General features: G+C 31.9%; 1 protein-coding gene across 1 annotated transcript in view; it reads left to right on the forward strand.

Moving 5' to 3' along the window:
• The window catches only part of Dcr-1 (Endoribonuclease Dcr-1), a 113767-nt gene that overhangs the window by 73960 nt on the left and 16659 nt on the right, over positions 1–23148 (forward strand). Inside the window, exons 8-10 of the mRNA XM_067280334.1 lie at positions 13828–13967; positions 14037–14216; positions 22930–23143. Of these exons, the coding sequence (XP_067136435.1) occupies positions 13828–13967; positions 14037–14216; positions 22930–23143 (534 nt within the window). The remainder of the gene's footprint in view (positions 1–13827; positions 13968–14036; positions 14217–22929; positions 23144–23148) is intronic.

Genomic DNA, 23148 nt, shown 5'->3' on the forward strand with positions numbered 1-23148 from the left:
CTGATTTATTATATCAAGATAGAAAGAAAATACATCATTTAGTTATTACAAAGGATGTAGATATCTGAACTGAATTTATAAAGTATATACAAAGAACTTTTAACATGCAGCTTAATTTTGCTACCAACAAATGTTTTTGGTCAGCTTCACTGACCTTCATAGCAAACTGGCACATTTGAATCTACGATAGTTTGTTTTTAAAAAAAGCATTCCAGAATTTCTGTTTGGCAAAAGAATTTTCAATTTGAATGAAGTTTTTTTGTGTTCGAGCCTGAAGAAGGTCAGTGAAGCTGACCGAAAACATTCGTTGGTAGCAAAATTAAGCTCATGTTAAAGGTTATTTGGAGCATTTTTGATGTATGACAGTAAGTGCAGTTTGAGATATAGGTGATATAGTATATGTTACAGTAAAAACCTGTTTTTAGTTAAAATGCGTTTTAACTAGTTGAAACTAGTTTTTACTGGATGTCATTGTTAAAACCCATTTTGTCTAGTTAAAACTAGAATTTATTGCTGTACATGTTTTGATTTTAGATAAAACTAGTTTTAATTTTTAACATTAGTTAAAACTAATTTTAGCTACATAAATATGTTTGGGAGAAATAAATAAAGTGATGATTGGGATTAAAACATTTGTATTATTTAATACGATATTTATTGAAAATATTGGTCACACATCTGTGTTATTAACATTAATTAACCCTTTGTCTCTGAAGGCATCGATCGATCGGTACCCTGGCTTTTTAAGCAAAACTTCGAGGGTACCGATTCATTGTTACTTTGGTAAATATTGATTTTTGTAAAATTTATTAACAACAGATATAATCTCGTTCGATATGAAGTGAATAAAGTATAATAATTCATTATATTAGTTGATAGCGGTATAAAATTTTGATTTCAAACAAATGTTTGATATAATGTGCGATAATTTCACAACGAATAAACATACTGTACATGCATAAGTGTTATATTGAATTGTACAAAACAATATTCTACGTTTTTCTGGCTCAGTGCAGCAAACAACTATGTAACTAGACAATGTTAATTTTCACAAAATGTTACAAATTATCAAGTTTGTGTGTCAGTTCTGATATATATTATTTTTTTCTTATAAATTTTTCTAATAAAATGTATTGAAAAATATCGTATTTAAAACTAAAGATATTAATAAATGTAAGTGATTTTTCTCATATAGATATAATGATAATTTGATTTTTGGTGAACTTTTAAAATAATATCGCCTGACTGACCTATATTGCCCTAGGAGGGATCGCAAAATAAACGTAAACAAGGTGTCGGGGGAAAAGGGCTAAAGCGATACGAAATTCATCATACACTACAGGAACGTGTTAGCTGAATGACCTTGGTCGAAACAGTTTTTACTGAGCCATTTTGTTAAAACCCGTTTTGTCTAGTTAAAACTAGTTTTAACTCAAATTCATTTTTGACTAGCAGTAAATTTTAGTTTTAACAATGACATCCAGTAAAAACTAGTTTCAACTAGTTAAAACACGTTTTAACTAAAAATGGGTTTTTACTGTAACATATATACAAAGTTTTATTTTGAGAAATTGAAACTTATATTTAAAATAAATACAGTAGTTGGCACTTATTGTGATCATTGGTTAATGTTATCAGCCACTTAATGTAAACAAAACCTGTTTACCAAACCAGTTGTATATTCCTGTGTAAAATGTTGCTGGTTATTGTGATCAGATTAAACTTATGCATTTATGATATTAATAACTGACAAATTAGGATTAGTTTAAGATAACTTTTCAAAAGTATTAACTTTCTTGAAGTATTATTTAATAATTATCTTGGCTAGTTTTTAAGTATGAATCTGACTGTAGATTTATTAGAGTGTTATATGGCAGTTGGTGTATCACCAATTGATAACTGCTGTTCTATGACTGCTACATCTGAATAAGATACTTTTAGAGCATCAAAAAGTTTAAATAAACAAACATTGGAGTTTGCATTGTAATACTCTATTTTTATTTATTAATATTAATTTAGATTTCCTTTAGTTTTATGTAGTTTTAGTTATAATTTATTGAGAGATTAATTTACTACTCTATTATAAAACAGAGGTAGCCAAGTTTTTGTTATTTACACTTGTTTTTGTTTTATGGACCATCAGAGGTTGAAAAAATACTACCCTCGTATATTGGGGATTTAAAAATAGTAGTTATATTTACTGTATCTCTACATTACACAACCATGAGCCATCACTGACCTTGCTCTGGCATTGTATTAGGACTAGTATGTACTGTACACCAAATAGGAAAATAATAACAACAACAACAACAATTTTCTCCCCAGTTCAACCTTGCTGTGGTGAGAGAGTTCAGTAATTCTGATGAACCACAGAGCTCTGCCAGCTAGAGCATTGCTTCCGGTAAGGTCACCGATGTCAGTGAGGTCTATGGGGAGAAATGAAACCAAGAGTGACTGAACCCACATGTGTGAAGATCTAACCATGGTGATAACATGATCCAAGTGTAATACCAGCTTGCACGTCGCCCAGGTTAACAAGATCCACACTCATGAGTTAGGCAGAGGCTTGTGTTTGAAAAATTTGTCACAGTCTCTCTTGGCCACCAGAGGTAAAAGCAGCACTGGTCCTAGTATGGTTACTGTAATCCCCACAACAGTTGTGGGAAACCAGCTTACTTCTGATGTTTCTGAAGTAATCTAACCACAGACCCTAAGGCAGGTAAACCACACCAGCGGATGAAATGGACATCAGAAATGAATGAGTTTATTATCCGTACTTACTTCACCATCACAAAACTTGAAACAGACTTGACAGCATATAAACAACAGTTACATCACTTGTTTTCACATTATGCTTATCTCATAGTCATTGTACAAAGGGTTGTTGATAAAAAAGAAAACAATTATATATAACAATCTTATACCACAAACAATATCAAACAACAAATTCCAGAACAATTAAAGCAACAAACAAATACTCAGAGCATCAATAACAATCACATTACCCATCAGGATTATCAAGATATATGCCTTGACAATACTGTTCCTACCACCAGTATTTTCACTGAAGCTGACAATATCGACACTTCTTCACTGTTTGAAATAGATTCAGGTTTAATTTATACTCTCTCTCCTTTCCAAGAAGCAATCACTAAATTTACAGGCACTAACCTTGCACAATGGCCACGCATTCCCAAAATCAACACTTCTAAACTAATAGGAAAGTGAAGATCCTTATTACTCCGTTGCGATCTTTACGAATGTTCCGTCTCGAGTTGTTCTTTACGACTCGAGAATGTCCGTTAGATGGTTCGAGGAAAGCTACACCTCCACACTCAACAAGTAGTTATATACAGTTTATTTACACTACAAATATTTACAAAGTCTGTACAATGTTCAACAACATTACATACGCTACTGTAACAAAGCTGTGATGCCGCACGTCGGCTTGTCTGTCCGGGGAACTCAAGTCGCTTTTCCGGAGATGGCTCAACCGCGTGGCCATCCGTCTCTACACTAACCTTTTTCCGGAGGACTTTCCAAGAGGAGACCGCTCTCTCTATACACCTCAAAGGCTTACCCAGTGTCAGAGATCACCACGTATCCGGTCTCTCGCCCTTTCTCCCCGTTTTGCTCGCCACCCTACCAATTTAAGGGATCCTGCTACTACCTCCTGCGACCAATCAGTTCCTTCCCTTTCTTAGAGCTTTCAAAGACGTCCGCCCTATTTCCTGCCGACGTAGCTTACATTTGCGTCCGTGCTTTATTTACATTTTTTTCCCAAGCTGGTCGGCACGTGGCCAACACATGACCCTTAAGCGGAGACGCTACTCCTTTGATCCTTCCGGCCATTTATGGCCCCAGCGCCAGGTGGGACTAATTATCCTGTCGTGCGGCGTTTCGACTCAGGACGCTAAAAGCGACCTTTACAAGGAAAAACACTGTTATGTGAACACTTACATAAGGTGTGTTTCAAATTTATACGGACATGAAAAAATTAAAGTGAAACCCAAATTTGCTGCATTAAGTGACAAATGTGATTAAAAATGACATGGATTTACATGTTTCCACACTGCAAAATAAGAATTTTAATCAAACATTGACATTTTGTCACTGAAAAAAATGTTTTTGAAAATTTTGTACAAAAAAACTGTTACATATTTATATGGACAGGCACTCATTTCATGACTTAAATAGAATATTGTTTAGTTTCAAGCATTGAAATGTGCAAATTAGCTTACATATCTAATTGTAATACAAATTCTTTATGTTGTTCAAAGTTCTAAAATGGGTAGAACAAAGAATTTATCTGATTATGAAAAAAGGGTAGATTGATGCCTATAAATCACAAGGCAAGTCAATAAGAGAAATTGCAGCATATATAAATCGTCCAAAATCAATGTTAGTGATTATTTATCAAAAAGACGTGGCAAGGATGTACTAAAATTCAAGACAGGTCCAAAACCCAAGCTTACACCTTGAGATTGTAGACAAATCATCAAGGTTTGCTCCACAAAACAGACATCAGTAAGAAAAATAAAACAAGAATTAGACTTGCCTTGTAGCAGCACAACAGTTTGGAGAGTTTAAATAAATCTCCAATGTTAAAATTCAGAAAAAAGCTGTAATGCCACCACTTTCATTAAAGCACAAAAGTGACAGACTTGATTGGGTACAAAAACACATGACATGGTCCAAAGAATGGATTGAAGTTTTGTTCAGTGATGGAAAAAAAATTCAACTTAGATGGTCCAGACGATTGGAAGTATTATTGGCATGATTTAAGAACCGAAAAACAAATATTTTCAAAATGCCAAATGGGTGGAGAATCAATAATGGTGTGGAGTGCGTTTGGATTCAATGGAACCACAGATTTAACATTTATAACTCAAAGAATGAATTCAGAGAAGTATCAAGGCATGCTTGAAGATCATTTATTGAAAGCTGGACCAAATATTTGTGGACCAAATTGGATCTTTCAACAAGACAATGCCCCTGTGTATGCCTCTAAATCAACAAAAATGTGGTTTACACATAAAAATATTAATCTGATGACATGGCCTGCTAGAAGCCCTGACCTGAATCCAATGGAAAATCTTTGGGAAATGATGGTTCGTACAGTTTATACCAATGGATAGCAGTTTTCCACAATTCATGATTTGAAGGCAGCAATTTCAGATGCTTGGGATAAACTTAAGATTGAATTCCTTCAGAATCTAATTGAAACAATGCCTAATCGAGTATTTAATGTAATTAAGTTAAATGGTGGTTACATTGGCCATTAAATTGTAAGGAAACTTTGCAATTTGAAACCTGTCCAGATAAATATGTAAGTTTTTTTGTACAAAATTTTCAAAAATATTATTTTCAGTGACAAAAATGTTAATGTTTGATTAAAATTCTTCTTTTGCAGTGTGGAAACATGTAAATCCATGTCATTTTTAATCACATTTGTCACTTAATGTAGCAAATTTGGGTGTCACTTTAATTTTTTCATGTCCGTATAAATTTGAAACGCACCTTATTACCAGATTGCTCTCATTCTATTTCTACTCTCTCAGACATTCACACACTAGTCTATGCTGGTGCAGTGACAGTAGTGACTTACCATGGACTAAAACTGCATCCATAGAAGCAGACAAATTAAAAATCTTTCTGAAGCCTGCCTGGCAAAGAAGAACAGAAACACAAATAAACAATATTAGACAGCATATAGGCAGACTGACACAATATGCTAATAACAAAACAAGAATTAATGAAATAACTAAAAAAATTTTCAGGAAAATTAAAATACACAAAATACAAACAACACAATGTCTACATCACATAATGCATTGACACACTGAAACAAAAACTTGCAACCAAAGCATAATGATTCAAACAGTACAACATTTGCTCTGTATGGAAACAACAAAACAAATTACTCACAAACAATGAAAAACTCTTCTACAGGCAAATTAATACCAAATCCACTACTGATTTCCAACACAATGGCATGTCAACTGAAGAAAAACTCACTTATTGGTTTTCTCTTTGGTCTACTGCTGTCATGCACAAACAGGAGAGAGAAATCATGCAGGACACACCTAGTATGCATTGCATTGAAATAAATACACAAGACATCTCAATGCAGAAAGCACACAACTGGACAGCATGTGGTGTAGATAACATTCACAATTTCTGGTACAAAAAATATGCATCCCTGCACCAGGAACTAGCTAAACATTTAACTCATATCATCAACAATCCACAAGACATGCCAAATTTTCTCACACAGGGCATCACCTACATGAAACAAAAAAACACCACCACCACAGTACAGTCAAACCTGTTTTTATGCGGGGGATAGGGACCGCATTAAAAAAAACGCATTAAAAAAAATCTCACGAAACTTCACGAATGGCTGTAAATAATAGTTTTCGCGAAACAATTAAAAAATATTTTTTTTATGCGGTCAACAGGGACCGCATAAAAAAAAGTCTCACATAGAAAATAACTCAAAACCGTACGAAATAGAATTTATTGACAACAGATGTCAGCACTTGACTGCATCGTCTGGTCTATCGTCTGTTTTACATATTTTTGTCCAGGTGGTGTTTTGTTGACTTAAAAAGTAAATTATTTCATTTTTCGCATATTCATTCAATAATATTACTATAATAAGTGCATTTATGCTATAATAAGTTTATTTAGCTATATAAGTCAACGTAAGACATGACGAATCGCACGAGACTAGTCACCAACTATACCGCACAAATTAAAAATTCGCATTAAAAAATCGCACAAATAAAAATCGCACATAAAAAGAGCGCATAAAAACAGGTTTGACTGTACAGATCAATTACATGTCTTCCAACCCTTTACAAGATTCTTGCCTCTTGCATTGCAAACAAAATATACAATCATATTGATGAACACAACATTCTTACAGAACAACAAAGAGGCTGCCGCAGAAATCACAAAGGTTGCAAAGAACAACTACTCATTGACTCTGTTATCCTATGGCAAGTTCATAAGCAACACAGAAACATATACATGGCATATATTGATTACAGAAAAGCATTTGACAGTATCCCACACACTTTGCATCTACAAAATCCATCCCCAGCTCATTAGTTCTCATGGTTCTACCATGTTCCACTGGAGAACAACATTACATCTTAACCTCCATAACACACAAAAACAAATCACAAATTTTTCAAGGAGATTCTTTGAGTCCTCTTTGATTCTGCATTGCACTTAACCTTTTATCTAACACATTGAACAAAATACAATATGGTTACAATATCAGACACAATAAAACAATACAGTTCACATTATCAAACTTCATGTACATGGACAATATCAAACTTTACGCATCCACACAAAATCAACTTCAAATCTTGCAAACTACATGCACTTATTCAAATGATATGCAAATGGTTTGGTCTAGGCAAATGCAAAACACTACACACTGAAAAAGGAGTTCTGAAGAAAGGAGACTTTGTATTTAGAAGTGGAGATATTATTGAATCCATGGAAGGGGGCAAAGTTTTACAAATATATAGGATTCCAACAGACCAAACTTACAGAACATGCACAGATAAAACAAAGATTAACACTCAAATATCAGAACAGATTACATGTAGTACTAAGAACATACCTAAATGCAAAACATACTATTAAAGCTATTAATTAATACATATGTTGTCTCTGTACTCACTTATTTTTTTGGAGTTATACACTGGATATGTACAGATCTCGAGCATTTCCAAAGGCAAACAAGAACAACACTTACTAAGCATAAACAATATCATTCAAAATCATCTGTAGAAAGACTAACTCTTCCTTGTAAAGAAGGTGGCTGTGACCTGACTAATATAATCAACCTGTACTACAAACAAATTTTGACACTGCAAGAGTTTTTCCACAAAAAGCAAGAAACATCAAGATTACATAAAGCTATAATTCTGGCAGATAGTAACTACATATCTTTAAATTTATACTCAGATCACCTGGACATAAATATAAATAACATAGACACCATGAAGCAGTCATGGGCCCAAAAAGCACTTCATGGCAGGCATGTCCATGACCTAGCTGAGGACTGTGTTGACAAAATTGTGTCAAACTACTAGCTGACTAGGAGTTGTCTGTTTAGAGAGACTGAGGGTTTATGGTTGCCATTTAAGATCAGGTCATAAACACTAAAAACTATAGAAAACACATCGTGAAGGATGCATCACTTACAAATGACTCTTGCAGAAAATGCCACATTCTGTCAGAAACAATAAAACATATAACCTCTAGTTGCAAGCTTACACAGACTATTTACATAGGCATAATCAAATAGCAAATATACTACACCAAGAGCTTGAACACAAATACAGATTATTAAATATCTAGGTACCATACTACAAATATATTCCATGGGAATTATTAAAAAATGACACATACACACAATATACAACAGAGCCATAATCATTGATAAAACAATTCATCACAATAGACCTGACATGACTCTCATTGACAAATGCAATAAGATTGCTTATATAATAGACATTTCTGTTCCACTCATAGCATAAAAAATGCTCACACTGAAAAAATCAACAAGTACACTCCATTCGCTCAAGAAATAAGACACATATGGAGGATGGATAAGGTATTTATTGTACCTGTTATCTTCTACTGGTGTTATACCACATACACTACACAAAAGTCTAGAAATGTTAAACCTCAGTAAAAACATACAGGCAGCCCTCAACTTTTGCACATAATTCCTGAAAGTAGAGGGATGTAAAAAAATATGCACCAAAAACTGTTTTAAAGTATTTATTTATCAATATGTGTACATAATGAAGTTAACAAGGCATGTTTAAGTGCTTTAGGGGGTTTTCTTTATAAACTTGTCAAGAGTTAGTTGAATACCACTCTTTTTTTCTTTTCTTGATAAAGATTTCTATAACATACTGTTTCTTTCTCAATCTCCCTACGTACTTGACATATACGTTCTCCATTGGGATCACATTCTTCCGTAATAGTCAAAAATTTGTCAAGATGCGTAAGGGCTTTATTCATATTTTTAATTGTCATCAAAATCTTGATGTTTTTTCAGCTTCTTCCTCACTTTCATTGTGTATTTCATTGTTGCTCAATTGTTTTGCTCAATTAAGTATTCATTTGACAGAAGTAATGAGTGAGATTCAATCAACTCATTAACATCTTCATTGTTGATGTCCAAGTTTAGTTCATTTCATTAGGCTAACTATTTCATCTGTGATAGTTTCTGGTGTTTCTTCAAAATTCATAAAATCACTTATTATTTATGGGCATAATGTCAACTCTTGTCGACTCTTTTATTTCAGCCCACGATGTCTCCAATATTGTTTATTGCATTCCATATATTATAGTTATTTCAAAAATCTGTTAATATTGGCCCATCTTTCCTGTCAGTTGCCTTGATGGCCTTAGTCATTATTGTCCTCATATAATATCGTTTAAACATAGCTATCACTGTTTGGTCCATGGGCTATATGAGGCAGGTAGTATTGGGAGGAAGAAACACAACATTGATTTCTGGGTACAAATTCTGCAGAGATTTTGGGTGTCCCAGAGCATTGTCTAAGATTAATAATGTTTTAAATTGTAAATTATTATTTTTACAATATTACTTAACTGTCAGCATTAAATGAAAAGTGAACCAATCTTTAAATATTAATGCAGTAACCCAGGCATTTTTATTTGATTTCCAGATGACTGGAAGCAATTCTTTATATTTCCCTTTCAATGCTCTGGGATTTTCTGCTTGGTAAACTGACAATGGCTTCAATTTTTAATCACCAACTAAGTTTCCACCAAGAAGTAACGTCAATTGGCTTTTGGAAGGTTTTTGTCCAGGGGCAACTGATTTTTCCTTCAATAAAAATGTACGATTAGGCATTTTTTTTCCAAAATAAACCCATCTCATCTACATTGAATATTTGGCTAGGAGAATATTTTCCATCTACAATAATTTTGGATAATGAGGAAATAAATTCTTTCACAGCATCTTTACCTGCATCAGCCAATTCTCCAGTGAATTTAATATTATGTAAAGAATATCTTATTTTAAATTTGTCAAACCAGCCATTACTTGATTGAAACATCATGTTAGAATCTTTATTTAATCTAGTCTTCCAATCTTCATGTAAACTAAGGGCCTTGGCTTGAATAATTGAAAAACTCAGTGGGACATTATTTTGATGTTGATCATCAATCCATGATGACAAAGATCTTTCCATTTCATCCATCACTATGCCATGCCTTTTGGAAACAATCTTTGAAGATATATTTCCACAATTTTGAACGTATTCCTTAATTTTACTCTTATTTTTTAAAATTGAATATATCGTAGATCTGTTTACATCGTATAAACGTCTGATTGAAGCAAAAGATTCACCGTTTTCAGAATGTTTAATTATTTCCATCTTTGTCTTGATCATATGAAGTTTGAGTCCTTAATTTCTTTTTGTTCGTACAAACACTGCAGTTTCTCTGTTTCTCACTCATGTTTTTCAATTTATAAGGACGAAATATTTAAACATAAACAAGTAAATTGACAAAACACACAACATGTTGTTGCACACCCTAATGCAAGACTGAAACTGTTTTGACCTCTTGCTCGGAACAACACAGTAGTGATTATGATTCTTAGATGTCCGCTATTGTAGGAAGTAATGTGTGTCCAAGAACGTAGAGTGAACTACCGCGCTTTGTAGTGTATGAGCGTTCTGCATGGAAGCAAATTTTTTCATTGACAAAAATATTAGAAAAGTTGAATTTTTAAAAATGTGCAAAATTGCAAATTGTGCAAAAGTCAAGGCACTACAGAAAGCTGCAATATTGAATGCAAGTCACATTGTTGGGAAGTTTCCAGACATTGACAAATATACCAATAACACAGCTTAATGTTACACCACTTGTTTGTGTAGCTATGCTGTCTTTAGTCTGGCATTGAACTTGGCACCAGTATCAGCTGAGCATAACATTCAAACATTATTATATGAGAAATAAGACAAATGAAATAATGTGATAAAAAATATTTGCCTTTCCCAGTCAACTTGTATAAAATAAGCTTCCTAATAGGGTAAAGGCTTGATGGATTGTATTGGTTAGGCCGTCCAATAGGATACAGAGATTCTATTTTGTTCATCAAATTATTGTTTAAAAAATGCTACATGAAAATTTATTTTACTGTTAACAGAAAAATTATCTAATATTTTAAATTGCATGCAAATGTTACTTTATAGTGTAAAATGTTATATTAATTAGAGTTTAAAAAATAAAAAAATGGTAATTAAATCATTTTTAGTTTTGACTTAATAACAAAATTGTTAAAAGTAAAACCAAACATTGGTCAATCAAGCTAAGGTTATCATTTTAAATGTATATAATTATTTTTAGTCATCAAAATTCAGTTTTATAGAGATGAAAAGATTAATGAGTTTATAGCTTGTTAGAATGATAATTGTGCAATACATCTTAGTCTCTGAAATGACATTCTTATCTAATTTCTGTAATTTCTATATTTCTAATGCAAAGGTGATGAAAATTACTTGGCATGTATCTTATTAAATGGAAATTATGCATATGTTAAAATTCAATGTAGGCTCCAGCACCATCCACTTTCTCAAACGACCGGGGATCCACTTATCTGTGTGTCTGCAACAGAACCTGTGTTCATTAGCTTTAAATGACAAGTCTTGATTTTTCTAGACGGATTGTGGCACGATGTCTCTTCATCATATGAAAGGATGTCATGCACAGCAACCACTGATTTCCATAGTTCAGCATGCAGCAATCTGCACTTGCTCCTTGAACATACAAACGGTTGGTCATCTTTTTGACACTGCATGTGGTCTCTTTCAGTCACTGCCCACACCACCAATGTCGGAATTATAAAATTCCATTGATTGATGTACAGTACATGCACACACACATTCTATTATGATAGCATTATTATTAAAAAAAATAATAGTGATTGCTCAATGCCTACTTACTTTCTTTTCCACCAACCCTGTAGACAGAGGATAATTACTGGACATTTATCAAGTTTTAAGATACAAATTTAAATAGGAGTATTTAATAATATCAGTTATAACCTGGATTGAATAAACAGAAAATGAATGGGCAAGAACTAAAGATAAGTATCTTTTATTGACAAGACTGTGTCTTAATTTAAATTTAATTTGTATACTAGTACTTTTTATATATTAACAGGACTTATTATACTGGAAAATATCTGCATCCATATTTTCCAGTATAATAAATCCTGTTAATATATAAAAAGTACTAGTATACAAATTAAATTTAAATTAAGACAAAAAGGACACAAAGACGTAATAATTAAGACTATGTCTTGTTTATAAAATTGTACTGCCTGCTGTCTCATCAGCTTAGAGGTATGAAGGAGTACATGTCAGGAGTTGAAATTTGGCACAGAGTATTAGGTGCCCAAATCATGCACGCGTAAAAAAAACCAGACTTGTAGATAATCAGGGGACCGAGAACCAAAACACAATAAAATACAAAATGGCGACACTCTCTGCAAACAGGCAGTAGTGCGAGATTTGCGCATGCATTGTTCGTTGGTAAGTTGGAAATACGAATATTGTGAAATTGATTTTCACAATATTCGTATTTTGACAAACACATCCATTGGGAAGTTCGAAAAGCGGATGTTGCTAAATAGAACTTTGACAAACAAATCTTTGAAAAAACCCATTTACCTGTCCAATGTTATTCCCCACATATTTCTGGTCGCCATGTGCTAACCTTGACCGACCGATCGACTGGAGATATCTCATTTCATCATCAGAGCTTTTTGAAACTAGATGGCATGTCGTTATAATTTTATATTAAAACTAACTTCCGAAATAGAATTATTTTTTCTTTTTACATTTATTAATATATATATATATATATATATATATATATATATTTCGTTTGTGCAAAATAAAAAAATAATTACGAACAATACAATAACCACCATTATTTTTTTCAAAAATGGGAAATTTTCACATTGACAAAAATTCAACCTGGGACGTTATGCAACGAAGAGAAATTTCAACATTTGATATGTTAATTTCAATGAAAATGCATTGTGGAAGACCTCATGGTCATGACTGTGGCCAGCAAAGTTTGAATGATCATGCTCAAAACCAGCAATACCAAAGATGATTGCAGAATGAGAACGAGACTCGCCGTGAGCGTCGAAGTGATCCTGCTTAGTAGTGAGTCTCCGAGACATAGTCTTGTCCCAAATATGGCCTTGCCATTTTACTTGTTTATTTTTATTTGTATATACATGTCTTTGGTGGTGGTTTGGTGAAAAATTGTAATGACAGATGAATGTCTGTGGGTGTATGAAGGATTTTTCACATTTTCTAAAGATTCTCTAGTCTTAGTGGTTTTAGATAAAGGAAGCTGTTTGATGAGTTTATAATTGCAATATAAAATCAGCATTTAACCCATTCCATCAAGTAACATGCATCCTGTTTCAAAGTGCTTTCTAACATAGATACTCATAGGGTAGTCTTCTTGAAAATACAGTAATTTATCACATATTGTCTGAAATCTGAAAAGTTAGTTTGTTGGAGACTAATAAATCAAATTATGTTTAGTCAGTTCAGAGATTTTTTTAGATTATTTTAAGTTATTTATAATGCAAATAGATAATTTTTAAAAATTCATTTTAAAGATAAAGTTTTTTATTTTATAAATCATAGATGTAATTTATTACAACATTATATTTTTAATGTTTATATATTTTTGTTTGTTATTTATTTACTTTATATATCTTCTGATTAGGAGAATTAGATGATAATCTTTTGCCAACTGGTAAAGAAGCTGTTAAATTTGAAGAAGAAATGATAGGAGATTATGAAGAAGTACCTCAAGGTGCTCCTCGACCTGGCACCACAAAAAGACGTCAATATTATTTCAAACAGGTTTGATAGTTTGAATAATTTAATATCATAGTAATTGTTTTTTAATAATTATATATAAATATCTTATAGATAGCAGAAGCTTTAAGAAGTAATCCTCCCGAAGAAGATTTAGAATGCTTTCTATACATGTTTTCTATGAAATTAACTTGTCCAATACCAGAAGAACAGAATACAAGGGGAAGAAAAATTCATGATCCTGCTGAAACAACTTGTGGTTTTGGATTAATCACTACTAAACAAATTCCACCTGTAAGAAATTGTAAACTGTGATAAAGTATTTTTAAATTTTTTGTCTATGGTTTTAATATTAATATTAAACTAATGTACTAATATTAACTTTGCATCAAATTAATAATTTATTAATTTCTTTATTTTCTAAAATGATGAGAGCTTTGGAAATTATATTCAGTCTTTTTATAGTAAATAAACATATGGAGCCATCCACTAATTACATATACGGATTAATGGTGGGATAGGATTCCAAAAAATACATCATTGTACACATTGGGGAGGGAAGAGGTTGAAGCATTGTCTATGTGATTTTTTTTTAGCAGTATTAGTGGCATACAAATTTGTTTTTATAAGCCTGCTTATAGTCATGTGAACAAACTGTCAGAGAATATTTACTGAACTTTTTAAAGTAATTCCTTTAATGCCAAGAGATACATAAACTGTTGTAATTAAAGATGCGTGGATTTTCCAAAAGTGCATTATTGTATACAACAGGGAGGGGCTCAAAAACTTTACATGTAATTAATGGATAGCCCTATACAAAAAAAGTCTTTAGAAAATTATGTTAGTTTTAAAATTTTTTCAGTTTCTTTAAGCCAGATATCCAAGCTTTTCAGTGAATCGGATTCACTAAATTTTTATGCAAAAATAAAAGACAAAAAATTCAAGATGCAAGTTTTAATATCATTGATGAAAATTCTATATTTATCTGTCAGATCATGGGTCTTTTACAAATATCATTTTTATAGACAATATAAATATTCTAATCAATTTCATTAGACAGATTTTTTTTATGCAAATTAATTTTTGTTGAATCAGATATATTACATGTTTGGAAACTCATTAATATTTTTATGCTTGTTCTATGACAAACTTACATTTTTAATTTCAGTTAGTCCTTCTGAGATTAATATAAATATTGTTTATTGAAAATTTATGTAAGAATAATTACTATAACTGTTAATAAATATTTATTTATAAATTTTTTAGTAGAAGATTGAGAAAAATGAGAAAAAATAAAGCATAATCTTTAGTACTAGAAATTTCCCTATCAAGCATAACAGAATACTTTTTATAAGAAAATAGAGATTGAAGAATTGAGAAGAGCATCAGGTCGATTTTGACATTGCGATGCTGTTTCTGCAACCTTTGACAAAGCCATTCTTATTTGATGTTGCTCATGTTGGACTTCACGGCCTTCAGGGATTTCAGTTCTTATTCTTTTAGATCTAGAATTTACTTGACAATTTTACTCTTATGCTTTTCTGTAAGCTTTTTTTTATTTTTGACAAAATAGCTAGTTTTTTAAATTCCACATTGTTAAAACAAGATTAATTTTATGTATGTTAGTTAGATGAGCTGAGCGATAACACTTCTTAAATAATGGACTTGTTAGATTGTTACTTCTGATTGGATAATAGAATGTCACATGGTCACTATAGAAAGATTTTTTGTTTTTTTTTAATTTTTTATAGAAGTGACATAATGGAACTATCATTTTTAAAGTTTAAATTTTAAATTTAATGAAGTAAGTTTAAAATACATCATTTGCCAAAATATTTAAAAATACAGCTTAAAGGAAATTTCCTCATCAAACATGAACTAAATGAGGTGACTGACATCACTGCAATGTAAGTGTGATCACTGATCTGAAATCACTAAAACATTTATTCTGCAGCTAATATTCTTGCAAAATGAGTAGCCTATACTTTCTATCAGAACATAAAACGAATATAACCAAAATTTCATCTGAATTGGACAAAAATTGCAGGAGTTATAAGGAATTCACACATACATACATACATACATACATACACCACACACATACTACAGCTTTTATATTATTAAAGAAATATATATTCATTGCTAAAGATTTTGCTGTTATGTTTATTTCCTAACAGCATAATAGTCATAATTCTGCAGAGTTATTATTTTAAAACAGCATATGAGAAAGTATTTGCTATATTGTATGATGAAATGAGATAATCATGAAGATAGAACTATAAAGATACATCTTTAAATATTTTTTATATCAAGAAAGCACTATTGTAATTTTATAGTGAGGACAAATTTTTCTATTAAGGCTTCAATTGTAAATCTAATACTTATGTAGCAAATGTTAGAATATATATAACATTTTAACTTTTGTTGACTGGCTACCTTATTGGAGAAGACCAGTGGAGCCCAATTAGGAGTCATCTCATTCATTGATTAGTTTTGATCTGATATAACATCAGCATATAGGAGGAAACTCTACTTCGTTTTATTTTAATTTACTTATTTTTGTTCAATTATGTTTATTTTGAGGATTTTGTTTAGTTTAGATTGATTATTTCAAACTCATGACCAGACAAATGAAAAAGTAAACCAATCTTATTCAAATCACTTTTTGTCTGTTGACTTATTTATTATGTTTCATGCCAGTGCACTTTTCATGTAGGTGGACTTATCACATTGGACGGTCATGGAACAGAAAGGAAATGAAAAAAGTGTGTCAATTTCTATGTATTTATTGCAAAATGCATTTTGGATATATCAGGTCCCTCATCAATCACTATATGTAGATTTTGGTATTCTATACAAAATATGAATTTGGTGAGTTTGTGCTGTATAATGGTGTCACACAGCAGTAATTTATAAATGTTCAGTATACATCACGTTTTTACATCTGCTTTAACATTGCCTTTGGGTGTGTTTCCTCCAGCTTACAAATATGTGTTGATTTGTTTATTTTTCCCCCTTCCCCATCTGTTAGGAAACCCTTCCAAGATTCATGTAGCTGTAGGCCTGTGTTTTTGTTTATTTGTTTATTTTTTATTTGTGTAATTTCTAACAAATAAATGAAAACATAGGCCTACAGCTACATATATCTTGGGAGGGTTTCCTAACAGATGGGGAAGGGGGAAAAGTAAACAAACCTTTTTATTGATCTCGATCAGAAATATCAGCAACATCTTCATTTTTTTATTTTTATTATAAAAAATTTTTTACGAATGACAAAATAAATACATCATTAATCAAAAATTTTTATTCTAGTGGGTTGCATTTGATTAATTGAGTAATGAGTGGTTTTTTTTGCAGAATGTGTTTGTGTTTGAATGTGGAATTGTTCAAGTTGGGAACAGTTCATGTACCAAGATAATACTGTATTCGTTCATCAGTTTTATGACTGATTACTTATCTACAGTTTAAAAAAGTTTAATAACACTTACCTAAAAATGTTTAAATAAACTTTACTAAGTACAAAGATTAATTTATAAAAACAAAGCATGGTGACAGTCTTAAAGGCTAAAAATCTAAAAGAAATGATGACGACACATGGTTGATAGGAAAGCTAGAACAAGGAAGAAAGAATTGTACTATCAGTTTTCATCAACTTGTGTACTAGGAGTGTAGAAAGAAACTCGTGATTCAGTGTAGAATGATTTTATTTTGTGAATTTACCAAACTTGTAGCAGAACAGCAAGTTTATTTGTTGCTCCATCTTCATCACTCAACCAAGACTTTAGCTTCTGCTGCTAACTGAACACTGTGCGCCTTGTAACCAAGCTGCTTTTGGCCTTCATCTGCCTTGCTTGGCCTCTTGCAGTGCACAGTGTTGCCACAGCAGGCATGCCAACATCTTTTGCTGACCTTTATTGTCAAATGTGGGGATCGGGCCGTAAAAGGTTTGTTATGTACTTTTCTAGGTAGAGTCCTGCCACCAGGTGTGTTTTGTCGGACACACCACCGTTTGAAATAAAAGAAGATGATTAAGGCGCGAGGGTAAGAGTCACTCTGAAGTCCAGGAATGAGTCTCTCAGGAGGAAAAATGCAGAGTCAGATATAACCAATTTAAGGACATTTATTAACATAAACGAAAGTTTGGAACAGAGTTATAAAAACCGATTTTCTTTTGGAAATTTGCCTATTCTTTTCTATTCAACGAGAGGGGTACCTAATAGGGGGGTATTTCGCGACTCACAACATACCAGATAACAAGATGTCTTCTCTTCTCTTGTGACGTTGACTTTGACGGCCAAAACTGCGGAGATTTCCGGTGTTCACTGTACTTCGTCTGGTTCTTGCTCGTTTAGAGTTGTCTTCTCTTAAATTACTCTTTCTCGAGTTGGAACTGTATCCACAATTGCTGACTATTTCGCTGTTTTCTTCTAACTGTCCTTCTAACGGGACCGTGTCCTTGCTCTGACTGACCTTTTCTGTCTGGTCTACCACCTCTGGTCTACTCTCTGACTGACTTTCTCCGGCTGGTTTTTTCTGACTGCCTTCTTTCTCGACTGTCCTTCTCTGCTGGCTTTCTCTGACTGACTTTTTCTGGCTGGAGCTTTGCTTTTTAAACCCTTTTCAGCCTAAGAAAATTCATCATCAGGTGATGATTCATTGGCAGTGTTTTTCTTATGACGTTGAGCTTTCATAGAGTCATCTTTGAGTTGGTGTCTTCTTATTCTGTGATGACATCAGGTTTTCATAGTCATCTTTGAGTTGTCATGATTCATCTTTGCTCTTAGTCATTGTTTGTTGATTGTTCTGACTATCATAGAGCCATCTTTGAGTTGGTGTCTTCTTATTCTGTGATGACATCAGGTTTTCATAGTCATCTTTGAGTTGTCATGATTCATCTTTGCTCTTAGTCATTGTTTGTTGATTGTTCTGACTATCATAGAGCCATCTTTGAGTTGGTGTCTTCTTATTCTGTGATGACATCAGGTTTTCATAGTCATCTTTGAGTTGTCATGATTCATCTTTTCTCTGGCATGTTGTGATAAACCGTTTTATTTTACTTACTTGATATAAAAAAAAGGGGGGGTTCCCTAGATTGGTAGAATAGGAAGATTTCCTCTTACCATCTTCGGTTGTTATCCATGATACAATTTAGGTTCATACATAATAAAAAGGATATAAAGTAAATAAACAAAGTTACAAACAAATTTACAATATATATATATATAGATGTTTTTGGAGGGCGGTGGTGGTCCTCACACAAAGGTTGTGTATATCAGGGCTGTGGAGTCGGAGTTGGGAGGAATTTCTGGCCAGAGGAGTCAGAATTGGGAAAAATGTGTCTACTCCAACTCTGTCATTTTAAATTTAATTTAGTTTTTTTTATTTGAATAAAAGAAAATTTATTTTATATTTATTAATTTGTTAAAATGTTTTTGTATTTTGTTATAATTTATTTATTTTATGTATACAGGGTGGGCCAACGAAAACGAAACAGCAGAGTGTTCGTGTTCGTCCAAGCAAATTGCTCGGACAGGTCGATTTTATTCTCGAGGGGACATCTTATGCAATAAAGATTTTGCGAATCTGAATATTAACTAAACAAACATTTTTTTCGAAATAAATGTTTGTTTAGTTAATACAAAATAAATGAGTTTTTAAAATTTTTATTTGTCTGTTGTATTCAGAATCGCAAAAACTTTATTGCAAAAGATGTCCCCTCGAGAATAAAATCGACCTGTCCGAGCGATTTGCTTGGACGAACACGAACACTCTGCCGTTTCGTTTTCGTTGGCCCACCCTGTATGTATATATATATATATATTATATATAATTATTTATTCAATTGGGTCAAAATAATTTAACTACTAAACACAAATTCTACAAAGAAAACTATTGATACATATTTAATAAATTAAATTGTTGCATTTTATGTATATAATTTTATATTTTAAATATAAAATGCAACAATTTAATTTATTAAATATGTATCAATAGTTTTCTTTGTAGAATTTGTGTTTAGTAGTTAAATTATTTTGACCCAATTGAATTTGAATATTTTTGAATCATTCCTTTGTTATCCCTGCTCTAAATAAGTACTCTGTTTTTCTGAATGAGCCAGACTAATTGATCAGAGTGTATATTTTTCTTTTCTGAACAAGGGACTGCTAAAGTAGCTAGTCGCACACTTTTTAGTTGGACTAAATTTTCTGGAAAAGTGAAATTGAAGTGCAAAAGTTGTAGAATAAAGATATGTGGATGTAGAATTTTATTGCTCCCCTTTTTCCTCTTATTAAATATTTGTCAAAAATTAATTTTTTTATACATATAAATATTAATGCAAGTTAAATATTAAAAATACTAACTATAAAAGTATTTGGGTAAATTCCCAGGGCTCCTTTCAGAGTTCAGAGTAGGGTAACCCCCTATGAATGCCTCTGCCCCCATAAAATGACTTGGTATTTAAATTTGCCGGAATTGGCTTACTAAAATTATCAGGAGTCAGAGTCAGGTGTTTTTTTACCAACTCCGCAGCCCTGGTGTATATATATAAACAAATTAGCTTTTATATGATTAATAATAATATCTTTGCTGTTCATTAATATCAAATTCTTGACATAAATATAGAAATGTTTTTTATCTAAATAGAACATGAGTTTATATATGTAATAAAAATTTAGATTTGAAAATTCAATTAATAACAGTTATAATTAGAATGAAATAATTACACAGTATTAGACTGTACTTATTTTTTGTCTTGAAGATCTTTATTTGCAAAAATGAATTTTTCTATTTGACATTATCACATTTCTTTGGCATAACTTCTTTGTACGGACAGACTTTAGATAAGATTTTATAAATTTCATAATTTGTTTACAAAAATAATAAAGTAAAATGTTGAAAATCCAGAACGTCAAAAATCTGAGTTTGGCCATTAAAAATAAATAAAACTGTTAACCCTTTTAATGGTTACTTCATTATTGATGTTCTTTTGGCCTTGCATTGTTGTTGTGCTAACATTCATTCAGAATTCAGAATTTTTTAATTTTGAAATTATGATTGGTGTATTTTTTTTAAATACAGTAAATCTGTGAGTTATATTTTGAATCTTTGTAAGTATTTCTACATTCCTTGTGAAATACTGGCTTGAACTTGGAAAACTTAAACTTGACTTACAATGTGTTTGGAATTTACAATACTTAAAATGCTACTTTACACATACATTTGAAAATCTGCATGGGGTCCAGCCTTAATTAGTCTAGATTTTTGACACTTTCACTGTATAAATTAATTTTATCACCAACAAATTCACAAATATTTTTGTTTTAAGTGTCATTATAAATTTATTAGTTTTATTATATGCAATAGTACAAGGATGCTGATGTATCATTTTGATTATACTATTATATTAAATCTCAAGTGCTATTCAAATGTTAAGTGTTTAGATAACAGATGAGATGTAATAAAGCCACTATAAAAATTAAGACAATTAAAAAAAAAAGTAAATTTGATGTAAAGCTTTAAAAAAATTTTAGAAACATTTTATTAGTAAATAAAATTTATTTACTAATAAAATGTTTCTAAAATTTTCCCTTTCCCTCTACACTTTTCATCAGCATTGATAAAATTTATAAAAGACATCTTTAAAACTTTACTGTATAAGTAATATTAACAATATCATTTAGACAACCTAATTTCTTTCATCTACTAATTATAATCTTGAGATTTTATCATAGTAACAGATCTATTAGCTTAGTCTCAGTAAACATTTTTATAGTATGTATAATTATTTTTTTAATTTTTATTGAAAAATAGAACATCCACAAGAGCCGAATTATCGGGCTAGAGTTGGCTATAATAAATAAATAATTAATAAGACAATTTGGCACTAGAGCTTGGCGTTAGGCGCCATCTCTTAGTAAACTTAATAATTATAATTAAATTAAATAAATAATTTTAATAATTTGGAACTGGAGGAAAAGAAATCGGCCCGAAGCGGGACTCGAACCCGCAACTTCTGCTATCCGTGCAGACACGTTACCAGTCACGCTACCCGGACCTTCAGTCCGATTGCCTCCTCCAGTATATATAAGCTAACACGACGACCATCGACGGTCATTACAATGCCGGCTGGGGACACATCAAGTGCCCACGTCCTCCCAAGGCACTCAACCGGCCATCGCAAACCCCGGCAAGGCGTATAAATATAAATAAATAACGACTAACCCGTTACAAAGCTATACATCCACAAGAGCCGAATCAAGTGCCCACGTCCTTGGGAGGACGTGGGCACTTGATGTGTCCCCAGCCGGCATTGTAATGACCGTCGATGGTCGTCGTGTTAGCTTATATATACTGGAGGAGGCAATCGGACTGAAGGGCCGGGCAGCGTAACTGGTAACGTGTCTGCATGGATAGCAGAAGTTGCGGGTTCGAGTCCCGCTTCGGGCCGATTTCTTTTCCTCCAGTTCCAAATTATTAAAATTATTTATTTAATTTAATTATAATTATTAAGTTTACTAAGAGATGGCGCCTAACGCCAAGCTCTAGTGCCAAATTGTCTTATTAATTATTTATTTATTATAGCCAACTCTATCCCAATAATTCGGCTCTTGTGGATGTATAGCTTTGTAACGGGTTAGTCGTTATTTATTTATAGAAAAATAGAACATTTGATGTTATCCTAATGTTTTGTTATAAAAACAGAACTTTATTTTTAATATGCTAATTATTATCTCAACATTTATAGAATGGCTAATTGTACTGTACAGTACATTGCACATCTAAGCAAAAGATATATGGTCTAATACTATTATAGTATTATCTACAGCAATATATTTGTATGTTTTATATTTAATTTCATAAAGAATTAATTAATTAATTAATTAATTATTTTTAAAATTTTAAGTACTGTATTTAATTTGAAGCAAATGTTTTTGAAGTTACTATATGTGATTTTTATTTATTTATTTTATTTATGAATTTAACAATTATTATTTTAAAAAAATAGATATGCAGTTTTCCCGTCTTTACTCGATCTGGAGAAGTGACCATCAAGCTTGAATTTATTCAGTCAAATTTAACAATTACAAAACAAGAATTAGAAAAATTGGCATTCTTTCATAAATATACATTTGCTGATGTTTTAAGATTAGAGAAATATCCAATGTTGTTTAATCCTAATGAAGCTAGGCATTCATTTTTCATCATTCCTGTTGATAAAGGTAAA

This window comes from Centruroides vittatus, unplaced genomic scaffold (genome assembly GCF_030686945.1).
Source record: "Centruroides vittatus isolate TY-2023 unplaced genomic scaffold, ASM3068694v2 contig_883, whole genome shotgun sequence".
Lineage (NCBI taxonomy): Eukaryota > Metazoa > Arthropoda > Arachnida > Scorpiones > Buthidae > Centruroides > Centruroides vittatus.